The sequence below is a fragment of the Gossypium raimondii genome, chromosome 6 (assembly GCF_025698545.1).
Source record: "Gossypium raimondii isolate GPD5lz chromosome 6, ASM2569854v1, whole genome shotgun sequence".
NCBI lineage: Eukaryota > Viridiplantae > Streptophyta > Magnoliopsida > Malvales > Malvaceae > Gossypium > Gossypium raimondii.
In genome coordinates, this window is record NC_068570.1 from 52,414,807 (window position 1) to 52,431,186 (window position 16,380).

General features: G+C 33.3%; 3 protein-coding genes across 9 annotated transcripts; 1 reads left to right on the top strand and 2 right to left on the bottom strand.

Moving 5' to 3' along the window:
- Nucleotides 1-1,738: 1,738 nt before the first annotated feature.
- LOC105772528 (ras-related protein RABA5a) lies at nt 1,739-5,523 on the top strand. Of its 6 annotated transcripts, none has more exons than XM_012593828.2 (5): nt 1,739-2,247; nt 3,386-3,608; nt 3,823-3,973; nt 4,093-4,540; nt 4,813-5,523. In XM_012593828.2, exons 4-5 carry the CDS (start codon nt 4,201-4,203, stop codon nt 5,145-5,147), a joined length of 675 nt encoding a protein of 224 aa, XP_012449282.1. In that variant the 5' UTR covers nt 1,739-2,247; nt 3,386-3,608; nt 3,823-3,973; nt 4,093-4,200; the 3' UTR covers nt 5,148-5,523. The 6 variants fall into 6 exon arrangements, with proteins under 6 accessions (XP_012449282.1, XP_052488378.1, XP_012449285.1 ...); XM_052632418.1 differs by having other exon boundaries at nt 3,531-3,608; XM_012593831.2 differs by having other exon boundaries at nt 3,546-3,608.
- Nucleotides 5,524-5,797: 274 nt separating this feature from the next.
- LOC105772527 (ACT domain-containing protein ACR11) lies at nt 5,798-9,106 on the bottom strand. Its single transcript, XM_012593823.2, has 10 exons — nt 8,840-9,106; nt 8,279-8,345; nt 8,045-8,173; nt 7,841-7,935; nt 7,198-7,282; nt 7,059-7,118; nt 6,726-6,781; nt 6,447-6,552; nt 6,289-6,357; nt 5,798-6,094 (listed from the first exon to the last, which is right to left on the bottom strand). Exons 1-10 carry the CDS (start codon nt 8,986-8,988, stop codon nt 6,032-6,034), a joined length of 879 nt encoding a protein of 292 aa, XP_012449277.1. The 5' UTR covers nt 8,989-9,106; the 3' UTR covers nt 5,798-6,031.
- Nucleotides 9,107-9,736: 630 nt separating this feature from the next.
- Nucleotides 9,737-13,803, bottom strand: LOC105772526 (heterogeneous nuclear ribonucleoprotein 1). 2 transcript variants are annotated; one of them, XR_001126805.2, is made up of 6 exons: nt 13,603-13,803; nt 13,364-13,498; nt 12,870-13,092; nt 10,855-12,046; nt 10,087-10,226; nt 9,737-9,970 (listed from the first exon to the last, which is right to left on the bottom strand). XR_001126805.2 is itself a non-coding variant. In XM_012593822.2 (5 exons), exons 3-5 carry the CDS (start codon nt 13,089-13,091, stop codon nt 10,213-10,215), a joined length of 1,428 nt encoding a protein of 475 aa, XP_012449276.1. In that variant the 5' UTR covers nt 13,092; nt 13,364-13,498; nt 13,603-13,803; the 3' UTR covers nt 9,737-10,212. The 2 variants fall into 2 exon arrangements, 1 of the variants encoding a protein (XP_012449276.1); XM_012593822.2 differs by having other exon boundaries at nt 9,737-10,226.
- Nucleotides 13,804-16,380: the final 2,577 nt, after the last annotated feature.

Genomic DNA, 16,380 nt, shown 5'->3' on the forward strand with positions numbered 1-16,380 from the left:
AAATGTATTTTTTAAAATAATATAAATGTGTTAATATCTAATTACAAATATTTAATAGTCATATTTAAAATATAGTTTATATATTCTAATTAAATTTTATAAATAATTAATATTTATTGCTTAAAAATATTTAAAAGTATATTTCATATATTAAAAATTAACAATAAGTCATAATAAATTATTTTTATATTCTTACTAAAACATAATAATATTAACTAATTTAAACATTATTTAAATGCATATTTGTTACTTGATAATATCATATCTAAAATGGACATTTTAAAAACAATACCAAACACTTAAATCTTAAACTAAATTTATCAAAAATATTTTTCAAAAGTACTTTTCCATAACATTTTTTAAAAGTACTTCTAAAAAACATTGCTACTAGCCCTTAGTATCAGAAAGTGTCGCTCCGACCTCTCTTAGTATCACCCTATCATACAACTCTTAACAACCCAACTTGCTACATAAAGACATCAACAAACAACAAATAAGATTATAAGTGAAAGGCTTCTTGAATATAATCCATATTTCTATGATCAAGTTTGAAACATGACTACCCACGGAAACAAGAATGGACATAATTATGTGGTCGAAATTGAGGTAACTGTAACTTAAGATCAACAAAATGTAGCTGTTCGGAATAGGAAAAAACAAAGTCTTTCCTCATTTCATGGCAACCAGAACCAGTGTTCATCTTATATTAAGCTTTTAATTAGTAATCTTGCAAGATTTGATTTTTTTTTTGTTAATATGTAAGCATAAACCGAAAGGCCCAAGCTTTTCACAGAATTACATGATCAAAAGATCAGTGCAGTAGGCAGAAGTGTAAAGTTGAGAGTTTGCTTGGAACATTTTTATATTAGACAAAGGCCCAGTAGAACCAAGCTTGACAGAATTGTGCTAGCTCAGGGCACCTAAAGTGTTGGTATCCTAGGTAATATCTTATCAAACTGTCGGCAACCTATTTACCAAGTGTGTGTGATCAAGCACGCCCTCAACTTTTGATCTTGCCCCTTCATTTTCAATGTTAGGGAGAAATTTATGACCATCTATTTTATTTACCCTCATATCTGTCACCGAATCAAACAATTGTCTACTCTTGTTTTGTCGGCATATAGTTAAAATGTGCTACAGTACATACAGATAATATATGATTATTCCAGTTGATTGAGTACTCATTAACGTTTTAGAAAAGAATTAAAGAACTAAAGTTCGAGTCTTATTATCAATCTCATTTGATGTCTGATCCATGAGTACCAAAAAACAATGAATGCAATGGATGAAATAAATCTTTTGGCACAGATTTTGGTGTACAAAAGTCAAAACCATGGAAGGTGGTCCAGTTAGTTTTGGAGAGCCAAAACATTACATTTAACCACAAGGAAGCGGCCAAGGTTTTCACCTTAGCTGCTACAGCAGCAGCAGTAGCTGTAAGTTCGTGCACCTAGGCAAAATGAAAGGTGGTAATGGGGTATGGGAGGTGGGTCCTTTCTGCATCACCAAACTGCAATGCCGCCGAAACCATCTACTGAACAAGGTTGGCAATGTCAACTGCATTTTATGACACAAAACCAAACAAAGCTTAAGCTTTTGTGTAGATAAGGCACCTGCAAAATGATAAATGTTGGCTAAATATTAGCTATGCTCTAGTCTTCCATGGCCCCTACCATTTAAGAACATGATCAGTCAGCGATATAAGTCCATATCATAATCTGGCTTTTTATGTGGGAAGTTCAAAGCAAAACCAACATACATTCCTCTTTCCATCACTATTAGTAGTACTGGAAGGACATCCTTCCCTAATCTTTACCCTATGTGCTCAAACATTCCTGCTTCATTTCAACTATAGTTTTCTGCATATGGTTTCTCCACAACTAAAGTTTTCAACTTTCATACGCATTGAAAATCAATTCTTTGTCAAGATATGGAAAGAGACACCCTTTTTTATCTATGATGAAGTCCAAGGGGAATATAAGGCCCAAAAAATAAGCCCAGGAAATTAAGGGGTGGCTAAACCAGTAACCAGAGTAAATGCAAATCTGGGGTTGTCTCGTCTCTGCACTCGGCTCCCTCACCTCCTTGGAAAAGCCTAACCCTTAAATCCTTTGAATTTGTATCTCTAAGCCATTGACATTATCATATAATCAGATCCATTGTTAACTCTTTTATTTGATCGTAATTCCTGGTAGAGAAAAAAAGAAGAAGGGTGAGGGGAGCCTCCTGAAATTCTTCTTATAGCTGGTGAGTGTAAACAAACACGATCTCTTTTTCTTTAGATTTTTAAGTCCCTTTTTTTGTATTAATATTTGATGAGATTTACGAATTGGGTTTTGTATTTTGCTTGTTTCTAGATCATTTCTCAATCACATTTTTGTTCTTTTTTCTTACTAACTATTACTTTGTATGTTTTTGCTAATCTCTGTTTTGTCAATATCTTGCTTAAATTCATGGTTTTTAAGATTTGATCATATCAAAATCGATTTTTTCTGCTCTAATTCATTTGGATATTCTAGACTTAGTTATAATGGTTCGGCGCTTTTAAGGTTTTTTTTCTTCTTTTATGGAAAGAGTTAACTGGCTGTTCCATATATGAACTTGGTTCTAGCCTTTTAGTCAATTGCAAAATATAAAATAAAAGGGCAGTTTGCTTGGTGATTTAGTTTCTACTGGTGTCTCTTTGATGCAAAACTGAGTCTAGTATGCTATAATTTGATCTCTCTTTGCAAGATGCAGATGCTCTACTTTATGATCAAGAGCATATTTTTTTTTCTTTGAATGTTGAAATTGATTTACTTGGATCTATAGCTTATTTCCTGCTCAAAGTTCTCTAGTTCATACAATCCGAGTTTCTGTGTTTCAGTGAATTTTTATGAGCTGTTGACATAGCAGTAAAAGTTTTCAATCCTTAAATTTAACTCTTTAAATGACTCCTATTGAAAAATATATGAAACCTTTTAAAGACTGAGTTTTTCAGCATCTCTAATGATTAAAACAAAGAATAAGACAAAAAATAACTTTTTAAAAGAATTCTTACATTTAGAAGTGAAAGCACAAGGGCTTGTTTATATATGAAGTTCTATGTTGTTTCTGTACCATGGTCCAGTGGTAATATTCAAAAGATTGAAGTATCACATGTTATCTTATAAGGTCTAGTGCATAGTTGATGCATATTATTCAATCAAGCATCTTATATTGCCCTTGCAGATGATTTATTGCTTATGATTAATTTCATAGCTTTATAATTGTTGTTCAAAAGATCTTATCAATTATCAGTTCTTTGCTTCCAAATTTGGCCTCTAGTTTTTTGTTATCTAATGACACTTATATCTGTTAACTTTTAAAGTTTATACAAAAATGATGTGATGTTTTACTGGTTAAGGGCAAGGACTAAACATAGGATTAGGAATCTTAGGTGAGCTATTAATCTGTCACGGTTGTTGGGTGAGTTGTGTTTTTATTTCCAATCGATTATTTGGATATTTCACATGAATGATCTGGCATTTATAATATGTCCTTGTTTTGAGCTTCTAAAATCTAAGCAGTAGGAGCTTAAGTGGGATTTCAGGTGCGAGGCAAGGTGTTAGCAAGTTGGAGAGATCAAGGTACTGTTCCTTGCCTTCTAAGGAACTATATAATTAAAAGACTTTAATGAGTTGCATATTACTTGTTTCACTTAATTGTTTGCTTTTCAAATTCTGATAAATATTTTACTTGTCTTGAATATTTTAGTCGGAGACAGACAGTTGTTTTACCCTGTACTGTAACGATTAGTACTTTGGTTGGTTTTACATGAGGGCCCTCCTCTTGTTACTGCAGGAACCATAACGTACATATTCACTAGGAAAGTGATTAGTACTACATGCGTAGGGCGCTCAGGATAGATTTGTCTATGTTGCAGGAGGGTGAAAGTGGAGTAGAGTTTATTCCTTTTTTATTCAATTGACCTAATATTTGCTTCACAAGAAAGGTATTTTCATGTAAGCAATTGCTGAATGACACATTTGTACTCTTTATTCCTATTTTAGCTTCCTTTTCCAGCTTGCCTTTATTCTTTTCTTCGGTAAACCCGTTTCTGTTCTTGAACAGGATACAAGGTTGGTGCTTCTTAGGTGATAACTTCGAGTACCAGAGAAGAAACTTAATTCCGAGTGCTTTTCATTGTTGATATGGTTATATAGAAGATACACTTGTAAAATGGCTTTTGTTTCAGAGGAAGAAAAAACTGAGGATTACCTTTTCAAGATCGTACTAGTTGGTGATTCAGCTGTTGGGAAATCGAATTTACTTGCAAGATTTGCTAGGAATGAATTCTACCCAAATTCAAAGTCAACCATAGGAGTAGAGTTTCAAACTCAGAAGTTGGATATAAATGGGAAGGAAGTTAAGGCACAGATCTGGGATACGGCTGGTCAGGAGCGCTTCAGGGCCGTTACATCTGCATATTACCGAGGTGCAGTTGGAGCTCTTCTTGTGTATGACATCAGCAGACGACAGACTTTCGATAGCATTGGTAGATGGTTAAATGAACTTCAAAGTAAGAACCATGATTAACTTTTGTGCTTTTGTTGATTATACTTATAATGCATACGCAAACCCTCTCATCGTGAATCTCGTTTCTATAATTTTTTACCGAAACTCACCAATCCAAAATGGGTTAAATTTTGTTTTCTGACTGTTGAGCCATATTGTCGCAAATTTTTGTAACTAGGTGGTGTTTCCTTTCCATGCCCAGCCACTATTATAGATTTGTTGTTTTTAGCCCATGCTGGCTAAGTACTGAATTGTGTGCTTTGACATTTTGAACAGCTCACTCAGACATGAATGTAATCACCATTTTAGTAGGCAACAAGTCGGACCTCCAGGATGCCAGGGAAGTATCCACAGCCGAAGGGAAGGCCTTAGCAGAGGCACAGGGTTTATTTTTCATGGAGACTTCTGCACTTGATTCCTCGAATGTAGCGGCTGCATTTCAGACTGTCGTTAAAGAGATCTACAACATATTGAGCCGGAAAGTTATGATGTCTCATGAGCTCAAGAAGCAGGACGCACCATTGGATGGGAAGACCGTGGTTTTACAAGGGGATGAGAACCAAGAACCTGCTACTGAGGCACCCAAATCGGGTGGTTGCTGTTCATCCTGATGCTTATCCATTTTAACGATTTTCCATCAAGTTTCCACTGAATTTGCTGATATTTCTTCTTCTCCATGTCTTCATTTGTTTGAATAACATTTGTTTTTACTCGGTCATGCTTTGCTTTTATCATATATGGTGGCTGAAGAAGACTCATATGGAATAGAAATTAGAAGATGTAAATGAATTTGAGGGGGATTGGAAGGGGGTTAAAGAAAAGAAAATCAAATTTAGATGACTATAAATTTTCGATTCCTTCTTGCTTTCCACTTCCCCTCCACTTTGTTCTTTCTACCCCCATTTTCCTGCAGGGCTTTTGTTTTCTACTGTTATGTAATATGATGAGACAGTGATTTACGTAATAAACCATATCTTTTTCCCTGAATATCTTCTTGCAAGGTATTATCTGTTTCGGTCCATTGGGTCTCATGGTTTTATCCATGAAAAGCACCTCATCGGTTGAAGGTGGTATAAACACTTGTATCCCCACCACTCGAATGAGCGCTCGTTGTTGTTAGTGACACGGTTTTGTTGACCAAAGATACCTCAAAAGTCGTAAGTTGAAGATGATATAAACCCTTGTATCTTAGGATCAACTTTAGTACACATCCAACGTGGGATTCACGACTCCTCTTAGGATGACCATAATGCAAAGCAAGTTCTAGAAAAATGGTGGGATTAATATCGTTCATTGCAACAATAATACTAAAAGGATAATTGAAGAATTCTTACAGAAGAGAAGAGAGGATTGTTGTGAAGAACAAGCTATAATATTCACCCTGTTGGCCAATTCAATTGGAGGGGATATAATAAGATAATTCTAAACTCAATTGATGATGTAAGCTCCTAAACATGGTTTAGCTAGGCAAGGCTTATAGCATCATCATGGTGACTCAAAAACTCGCCTCCTCCGTAGTAGGACGCCTCAAGAAATATCGTAAACTATTAGCAAGAACCTGCCAGATTTCATGCAATCAAACCACTCATTAAAATGACATCATAGCAAGCAATTACGATGTATGCCCTACCTTACCTAAATGATTAATACCATACATACAGATTGCAATTGTAGAACTCTACTTTGACCTTCTTTACAAACCCCGCAACAAATGTGCAGTATGGGTTAAACTTAATGTTCATTGCTCTTTACCTGCTGCAGAGGCCTGATGATAGCTTTACCCTTGTAGCTGACGTGAAACTTTGCCTTTGCCAACAACCCCTATGTCTCAAAGGTAAAAGTGAGAAAACTAATATCATTAGGCTAATTCAAGATGACAACATATGAAAGAGAATGAGTAACTGGCTCACCTCAGTGTCGAACTCCCCAGACTCAACGGTGATGTTGATGTCAGTAATAATTTTGACAAGATCCACCAGCAACCCTGGACGGTCAGCAGTCTCCACATAGAGCAAGCTGAACCAAATTTATTTACGAAACAAAGTTATACAGAAATGAACCAATACTGCAAGCCAGAACATATCATCTCTTTCATTTTAATAAACAAGTATGGTGCCAAGGCCTATAATCTTAATTAAGCTATCAAAATTACAAAGGTAGTGAATGCATTTGACTACAGCATCCATTACCTACGATCAGAACCATCATCATCAACTCTTATGTGGGTTGCAATGTCCACATCAACCTGAGGAATCCCAGCAAAGCAAAATTTAAACCAAGGACCAAGGTTATTGTGGGATATCATTCTCAGCTTAATAGTTTATGGACAATTCATATCATTTATGATCAGTTGCATCAGTCTCTGTTGCAAGCATGGAAAATATCTTTTGGGATTACAACAAATTTCAACGTAACAGTCTTCTTGTAGCTACCGTAAAACTTGTTTCACCAAACATTCAACACAGGAAAATGCTGGACTTACTGAGTGAGCAGAAAAGATGAACTTTGCAAGAAGAATATACCTTTTCTTTTGGTGGCTCAACGCCGAAGGTTGCACCCATAGCTAACTGGGAACTTGATTCCTGGACCACAAATTAACATTTGATAGCTTTTACTAGGAGATTTCTCATTAGGAATTAGTAAAAAGGAATAGGTGATTACTGGATGATATTCAAGTAAGTTGTTAATAATCGTCAAACGTATTGCCTCAAGCAGTTCTGGTTCCTCAACTTTCCTTCCAGTACTACTACAGAAAAGAACCAATGCCATGTTAGTAAAGTTGCATTGAAAATAGATATTATAACAATACAACTGATACTAACATTCACTTTTCATTTGAGTGTGTTTTATTAACTGCATTGAATTTCTGAAGTTGAATATCCCATGATTCTATTCGCTTTGCCACAATGACAAGATTTTAGTTCGAGAAAAATGAAGAGTTATAATTCTGGCCAATAATTCAAGGAAAATGGTGATATAAACTCTTGAAGATTCTAAAACTAAAACAATTTGTAATGCTTCACACGCTCACACATCATTCCATTGTCACGTTTGTGTTATTTAGGAGCATGTACAATTACAGCTTTAATCACTTAAAAATAATCCTAGACGATAATTATAAGAACTACTTATCATTAAGCTGAATTAGGGGAGGATTAACAACAAACAAGAAGAAAATTACAGTCATTAACTGCTGATAGCTAAACCTTACAGAAAATGTAAAATGCTATAAACGATCAACAAGTTTGTATTCTGTTTCCAAGAAAGTGCAAGATGAAGACAAGTTAAAAGGCATACGACTTACGCCTTAGTGATGGCAAACTTGTTATGCTTCCCAGATGAATCCAGATAGACATTTGCTTTAGAAACATTCAACCCCAGATTTTTTAGTGCATTCATCTGCAACTCATTCACTAATAGTTAGATTATACACGATAGATTCTTATCATACAAAAGTGAAGATCCAATATCTCATTAGGAAAAGCAAATTAAGTAAATGGATTTATACAGTATCCAAAAGAGCTCCAAGCCGATCACCAAAGGTTATTTCCACTACGGTGGCATCTGGATCAGAGTCTTGGTCAATTATAACTTTGGGGGTTGGAACTGTATCAGTGTCCTGGAAACTTCCATCACTCTTCAAGTATACAACCATAAGAATAGGAACTTTAGCCAGTTAATACATAGTTAAAATTCAGCCAAATATATATACATATATATATATATCATTGTTCTTCCATACCTCCACAGCTGTGGCTGATGATGTTGCTCGTGGAATGATCCCCATCATTGAAAATGACAATCTAACACTGTAATGATTAAAAGTGAAGATGCAATTTAGCAAGAGATTAGGTATCAAGATACAAAAAAAACTATCGAACAATGTTTAACAAGCAAGAATCCAGTTTAAAAGTAACCGTAGTAAATTGATGAAACATTTGGAGATACAAACTTACACACAGAACACAAACTTGTTTAAATGTGTGTGTGTTTCTTCATTGGCATAAATGAAAGAGTCCCACGGGCCTTAAATTGCGATGTATGATTCAGTTCCTAACATAATGATTCGTTTCTTCTAATTGGAGACACCCATAAGCTGATTTATGCATTTCAGTCAGATTTACAAATGCATTGATGTTTTTACTTGAAGCAACAGAAAAGTCATCTTAAAGAGTACTCAAATCAACAATTTCAGCACCCAGAGTAGGAAGTATCCAGATACTAACCCTCCCCCCCACCCCCGCGCGCGCAAAAAAAAAAGAAGAAGCTAAATTTAACAATGAACTGGATTGAAGAAAGGTACCTTCTTTTCTCAAGAATGTTGGGTGGTGTGGTGACAAAGGCAGCAGACCAAGAATGGTTTTTGAAATCAAAAACAGGAAAATTAAGCTTGTTAGTGTTGCTTGAAAAGTATACACCACAATTAGCAGCAGAAGCCATAGCCACAGCCATTATAATAGAACAAAAAAAAAAGCTGAAGCTGAAGAAAGGAGAAAATGAAGAAAAAAAAAAAGATAAAGAGATGAGAAAGAAGCAGCAAAAACCAAAGAAAAATGTTATGTGAGAAGGTTCAAGAAATGAGAGTGGGATCTCGTTTTATCCGCCATGAAAATGAGAGAGAGAAAGAGACGTCTCACATATTTTGCTCCTCTCTTTTTTAACTTTTTATTCCTTTTTTTTTTTTTACTTTTTCTGAATTCGGTTAATAATAAGCACACGACCCAATCTTAGTCCTTTTCTGCATATATTATATACGATCAGGAATGAGAGGGTTTAGATGTAAATGAAGGTGCAAACTTTGGGTTAATTAACTTGGTGAAACTGTTGCCATCAAATGGTTGAAATCAATAGGTCTCTTTTATTTTGTACATGTGATACATGTGAGCCTCCCTTGCCCAGCTCTCGCAAAAGTTAGACATGATTGATTCAATATTGATTAACATTACACTTTGACAAGCATTTTTATTTGAACCTCTAGAAATGATCATTTTATGTCCAATTAGAAAGGACCACTTAGTGGTAAGTGATGCATCTATGAAAGTGACTATGAAGTTGTAGAAGTTTAGATAAGATGAGATAAAAATGACCACACATTCAATTTCAAGGGTCATATTTTGTATGATTGTCTTATTATTCTAGGCCTTGGGGGATCCCCAAAAGAGTGGGGATCTCTGTGGAGTTTAGAATTATACAATGCAGATTAAAATCAAACCAAATATCTCATTACAATTTCAATCTACAAAATACAATAACCCAGCAACTTCACTGGATAATATTTTATCAGCACAATATCCAACGACTCTAAAATTAATGGAAGAAAAAAAAATGGTCTTCTCTTATATGTATCCCAATGTCACCAAGAGATGCATGATACATAATCTGTGTATACCCACAATTTTGATTTTACATCTTAATCAATCCCAGTAAAGAAAACCTGTATTGAAAGAAAAAAAAATAAAAATGAACCCTCAAAAGCTCAAACCTTACATGAATCCTTTGCAACTGATCTCTATATCAAGTTTTTTCATCAAACAAGGTGAACCAAATTACCTCTACTCATATTTTTTGCCATATAAAACTGAAATATTTTCACAAAGGAAATGTAGAAATCACAGTCATTAACCAGCTCCACCATACAAATTTCCTACAATTTGACATCATAGCTTCGTCCTCCTCCTATGCAGCAATTCCTGGAAAAGAAGATGATTAAGAGGAAATGAGTACCACAAGGAAAGCACAGAAATTAACATTATCTGTTTCTCAACTACTAACATTATCCTAAAAAGGGGAGGGCCTCCAGGTATCAAGTACTGATTAATGTTTTACATGGTTTGCAGTGTAATCTTATACTAAGTATAGACAATGATGCAGTCTATGCATGCATGAAAAACAAGGTAGCAAGTAGACAAGATTTAGAAAATGGCATGTACTATTAACTTGCAATAACTTGTTTCAAACACAAGTTTTTGAAGGAAATTAATGCTGTTCGAAAGAAAGGTACTGAAAGGTATATGGTCAATGTCATCTTTAAGATGGTCAACAAGAAAAATGAAACTGCCAAGGAAGCATTTATTCTCAAACCAGATTTAATTATTTTGTAAATGGAAACTAATAAATACATACATCTGTAAAACTAGTTTAACATTGTTAGAAATGCTTTCAGCCTAAACTAGTGCACATTCCCTACATCTGTTGATCAGAGTTCTAGATCCTAAAGATGCAGAGAGCCGTTAATAAGTATAAGAAAACAATGAGCTTATCTGAGGAAAAAGAAAAGGAGAATAATGAAACGGACAAAGAGAAAAGAAATCAACTTACCTCTATCTGACTGCATATTGGGAACACCATAACCACCAATGTAGCCAGTAGGGCTATTAGTCCTAACATCTGAAGTTGAGTTTCCCAGGCCAAAACCAAAAGAACTAGATCGCTGTAGGTCTAAGGGTGCAGGGAGCCAAGTGGAATCCCCATAAAATGACCCATTTTCATCTATATCAGCATAAGCCCCATTATAACCACCATTTGAAGCACCTTGGGATGATACCTGTGCAACACCGGCCGCACTGTTTCTATCATAGCCTATCCCTCCTGATCCAACCACAATGTCTCCACTTCCATATCTAAGATTGCCACTGTTGTAAGCAAAAGCAGCTCCACCTTGACCTGAAGTAGGAGAGGAATCCCAAAGTGCTCCAATGCTGCCAAAAGAATTCACACCTGAATTCCCACTTCCAGAGCCCACAATAGGACTAGAGTTTGAGTTAGTAGCATGGTTAAGACCTCCATTTCCCCACATATTTCGACCTGCTAAGTTTAAGATAGAACTATTTCCTCCACTGCCCCCACCATACCCAAGGAGGCTAGCAAACCTGTCTGGCTTTCCATTAAATGAAGCATTCAATCCCCGTCCGTAACTGAGGTTAGAACTAAGGTTTGAGCTTCCTCCATAACTTGGACTCAAATTTGGTTCAAAATTCAGTCCCATCCCATAACCAGGGCTCAATGGAGGAAATCCATTCCGACCAACAGTAACTGGACTAAATCTACCTTCCGCTCTAACACCATAACCTCCAACTGAACTAGCATAATTCTGCATGTAACCATTAAGGAAGCTATTGACCCTACTCAGACCAAAGTTATATCCACCTAACTGGTTCTGACTTGGCCCCGGAGATGATTCTTTGGGGACAGCCCGTTTGACCTCAACCATTTTTCCATTAAGTTCATGAAATGTTCTCTGCAAGACTTTATCCACAACTTCCTCTGAATCATAAGTTATGAATCCAAAACCGCGTGGCCTCTGAGTATTGTGATCATACATCACAACAACATCTGTAATTGTGCCAAACTGCTCAAAATACCTCTTAAAGTCACTCTCAGTAACTGTAGATGCTAACCCTCCTACAAATATCTTTTTTGTTCGAGCAGGACCAGGTGATCCATGAATGCTAACATTGCTTTTGTTTAGAATGTTACGGTCATCCCTAGGAACTGCCTTCTTTGCCTCAACCTGAAAGAGAAAACCAGGACAGAGAAAGTGGAGTTTAACATAATTCAGTTTAACAACACAAATCCAAGTTTCTCAAGTGGACAAACCCTTTGAATCTTAATGTAGATAGGCATCACCCATAGTTGTTTAACTTTCCCAAATTTTATTTTCCACATCATGGAAACCTATACTATTCACAGTTGAGGAACTTTGAAAAACGATGTATAATATGCTCTTCCACATAATATAGATTTTAATTTTGCAACGCTCTAGGGTCATAAGTTGCAAAGTCTCTTTGATGCTAAATTATTACCAATGGTCCTTTTCAAAATTAGCAAATTTGCCTTCTTAATGCAATTGTAACAAGAAAGTTTGTACTATTTCTTGGCATTAATCTTTCTGTTCTAAAATAAGCACCGGTTCTCGTAAAAAATTATTCTACAACTTAAAGCGAATCCTACAGATGATTTAAACTGCAAAATAAAGCAATTGACATTCAAGATATTGAGGACTCAATGGCCTACTTTTGCCTTAGAAAGAGAAATACATATTGCCAGTGTAGTTCTTACTCAATAGCAACATGTTGCCAAGCAAACCTCACAATGAACAATATATGCTTAAAAAAAACGTAAGGAGAAATCGTTTAATAAAGCTAATACAACCTTAAGAGAAAACATAGTAATATGAATGAATGGCATCAAAATGAATCAGGACAAGAAACTTGCCAGTTCTAAATCATTAAATTTTATGTTATATGATTCATGACATGAAAGGAAACCAATAAAATAGTACGGTTTCAAATTTATCATGTTATAAGAGAGTTAAAATAAAGGTAGGAACTTACGGTTCTACCATCTATCATATGCTTTTCCATAACAACTCTTTCTGCGACAGCCGGGTCGGCAAACACGACGAACCCGAATCCACGGGCACGACCGGTAGCCCGATCCTTCATTATCACAGCTTCAACAACTTCCCCAAAAGTCTGAAAATATTCTCTAAGACGGTCCTCATTTGTGTCCCAAGAAATCCCACCAATGAAAAGCTTGCCAAGTTCCATTTCCATGCTGAACACAGAAATCCAATCATCTTTTATCATTGTTCAATGGAATTCCAGGCAATCATAAACATACAATCACCTTCGTCTAAAAGAAACATAGAAATCAAGTCTTCTCCTAGATCAGTTCAATTAAAATTCAACTAGAGAAGATAGGAAACATCGGATCTAGAACGAGGCAAGGTATTCATAATTTAAGGCAATTCAGAATCCAACATCATGTCTTAAAGAAAAATCCACCATAAAACATTGTAATGCAGATTAAACAAAGGAAACTATACCTTATCAAAATACAGAAAATCAAGCAAAGCCGGGTTATTTATATCAATATAAAGAGATCGGGTGCTGTTGGATTCAATCGAAAAGCATGAGACCAATTACCGATCAACTATCAATCGACCAACAATCCAGGATTCCTAAAAACCAAACCAAAGAAAGACCCAAGCTTAATAAGAAATGAGATAAAAGAGTCAATACCCAGAAATGATATTAGAGCAAATAATGAAAAAAAAAAAACAACCTTTGATGGTTATGTTTTTATTTAGTTTTAAAGAGATGATGATATTAAATTTACAAAAGAAAAAAAAACCCAGATGGGAAAAGTAAAAGAATCTAAGATCTGAGAAGAAGCATAATAAGAAGAGAGAGGGCTTAAAAGGCCCTCCTTTCTTTCTTTCTTTTTTTTTTTGGTTTTTTTTCTTTGTTTTTGTTGCAGCTAATGTTTTTGATACCAATGGGTTGGAACTATATATACATGCGTAAATGAAAGGACTCTGTGCATCAAAGAGAGAGAGGCATAGACGTGTGAGTGAAAATCAATTTAGATGAAAATAGATATTAAAAATAAAAATTGTAATTTTTTCTTTTTTGTATTTTAAAAATTTTCTTTTTTAAAGAGAGAGAAAAGAAAGGTTCGGCTATCCGTCTATGTAAGAAAAGCTTTTACTTAGGAATCCATGAACATGGTGACTTTCTAAATTTGTCTTTCTATTAATCTATTTTCTTTTTTATTTTTCTTTTAATATAATTAAGAATAGATGATGTAAACCGATTCGCGTTCCGTACATCTCGATCGATCTAATTCAATTCAAATTAAATAATAGATATTTTTATCTTCGGATCCGTTCGATATGAATTTAAATGTAATGATTTCAATTTTTATTTTATTTTTTTACTAATTACACTTTTCTTCTTAAGATAGACAAATTAGGTGGTCCTAACTAATATGGATATGGTCCATTGATTTAATTGCTAAATGTTTTATTTAGTTAATAATCATGCCATGATTTTTAAACTATATATAGACACCTCTAGATTTTAAAATAAATAGGTAAATTCATGAGTTGGAAGATTAATTTAACTCTATGCGTTTTTTTATTTATTTTTAATTATTAAATGCCTTTTAAAAATATATAAAATAAATGTTACAGACTTAACAAGTTTGATTTTGCGTCAAGAAATATTTTTCTTTTGAAAGGAATATTTTTTTAATGTGAGTTTCGCTTTTAAATCCATAAACAAATTTAAATATTATATATAATGCAATTTTGAATAAAAATGTTTTATATTAAAATATTTATAAAATTATATCAACAAATAGTAAAAAAATTATTTGAATTTATTGGTTTTATGTTCAATTTTCAAATGATGTATTTTACGAATATTAAAAGATAATAATATTATTATAATAATATTAATTATATTTTAATGTTATAAAAGAAAATACATATATGTTTAGAAAAATTAAACCATTAATGTATAATTTGTATTAAATATTGTATTAATTATTCAATAATAAATGTATAAATTTAATTGATTAAAAGATAAATGGATACTTTTAAAAATAAATAAATGGATAATTAAACTAATAATAATTCATTGGTGTGGTTTTAACCAAAAATATTATCAAATTTATCATATCATATTATAAATTTTCAAGGGTTCAATATAAAATTTTGAAGTGATGAAATATAATTTAAGGATAATTTATTTACTTATCAATCTCTGCGGATTTAATCTTATATTTTTAGTATTTTGGTTAAATTTTTCCATTAAATTCATTTAAAAATTAGGAAAAATTATAAATTTAATCCCCTTATCTTCTGTTGTCAAATTGGATAAATTCCATCGTAATTTAATAAAACCATTACAGACCACACCAACTCCTGATATGGTAACTCACATGATCGTCTACATCATCAGTGCTATGTCATAACAAAGGAAAGTTTCAAAATTGCAAAAAAATCCAAAAAAAAAATTTGTTACAAACTTAAATTATCTCCTTAGAGAATGTAAACACCTAATCAATAAATCATAGCTTAGATTTAAAATAAATCTCATGTAGTAATGAACAATTATAGGAGCAAAAAAATTTATATCAAAGTTTAGTTATTTAACAACAAAATGCAATACTCAGATTTTAGGTTAAAATATACTAAAGTTCTTATACTTTTAAAATTTTGGAATTTAGTCATTATATTTCTATTTTTAATAATTGTCTCTTTAATTTTCAGATTTCAAAATTAAGGCCTAACTGTTAACCGTGTTAAAAATTATTTTGTTAAATTTTGGTTCATTATAACATCATTTTTAATTACATGATTACCAAGTGAATTTTTTATTATTTTAAAATGTCACGCCAATAAATTTAACAATATTAACAGTTGGACCTGAATTTTAAAATCTAAAAAATAAAAAAAATTAAATTTCAAATTTATAAAAAGAATACCCGAGTTTTATTATATGTTTAATAAATTTACGAGGCAAAAGAAAATGAAATTGAGCAAGGAATTTAAGAAGGAAATGTTGATTTGAAGTGTTGACTAACGGTAATTCTAACGTTTGAATCTAAACCACTTAATTTCCCTCCCTTTATTGGCATTTATAGGCAAACACATTCATTTTAAGAGAATGAGAAGTCACGAAAACGAGAATAGTGGAGTTTGGAAAATAGAAAAATATAATTCTAATTAAAATCGTGGATATGAGCAAACAAAGCATGCTAGTGATTTCTTTTTATTATTCTAGAACGTCTTTTTATATTTCTAGATTTAAAAAATAAATAGATTATATGCTTCATAATTTTATAAAAAAATTAACGTTTTACAAAATAAAATAAAAACTATCACATGTGACAAATTAATTGGTCTGTCAATTTATTTTAAAAGCCAACATGATTAACCATAAATTCTATTAACGGAGGAGCTTGATTGATTATTTTAATTAATAACAAAGATTCGATTAAATGTGAATTTAATATGAGAGTTTAAATAATTTTTATTTTTATTTTTGACATATA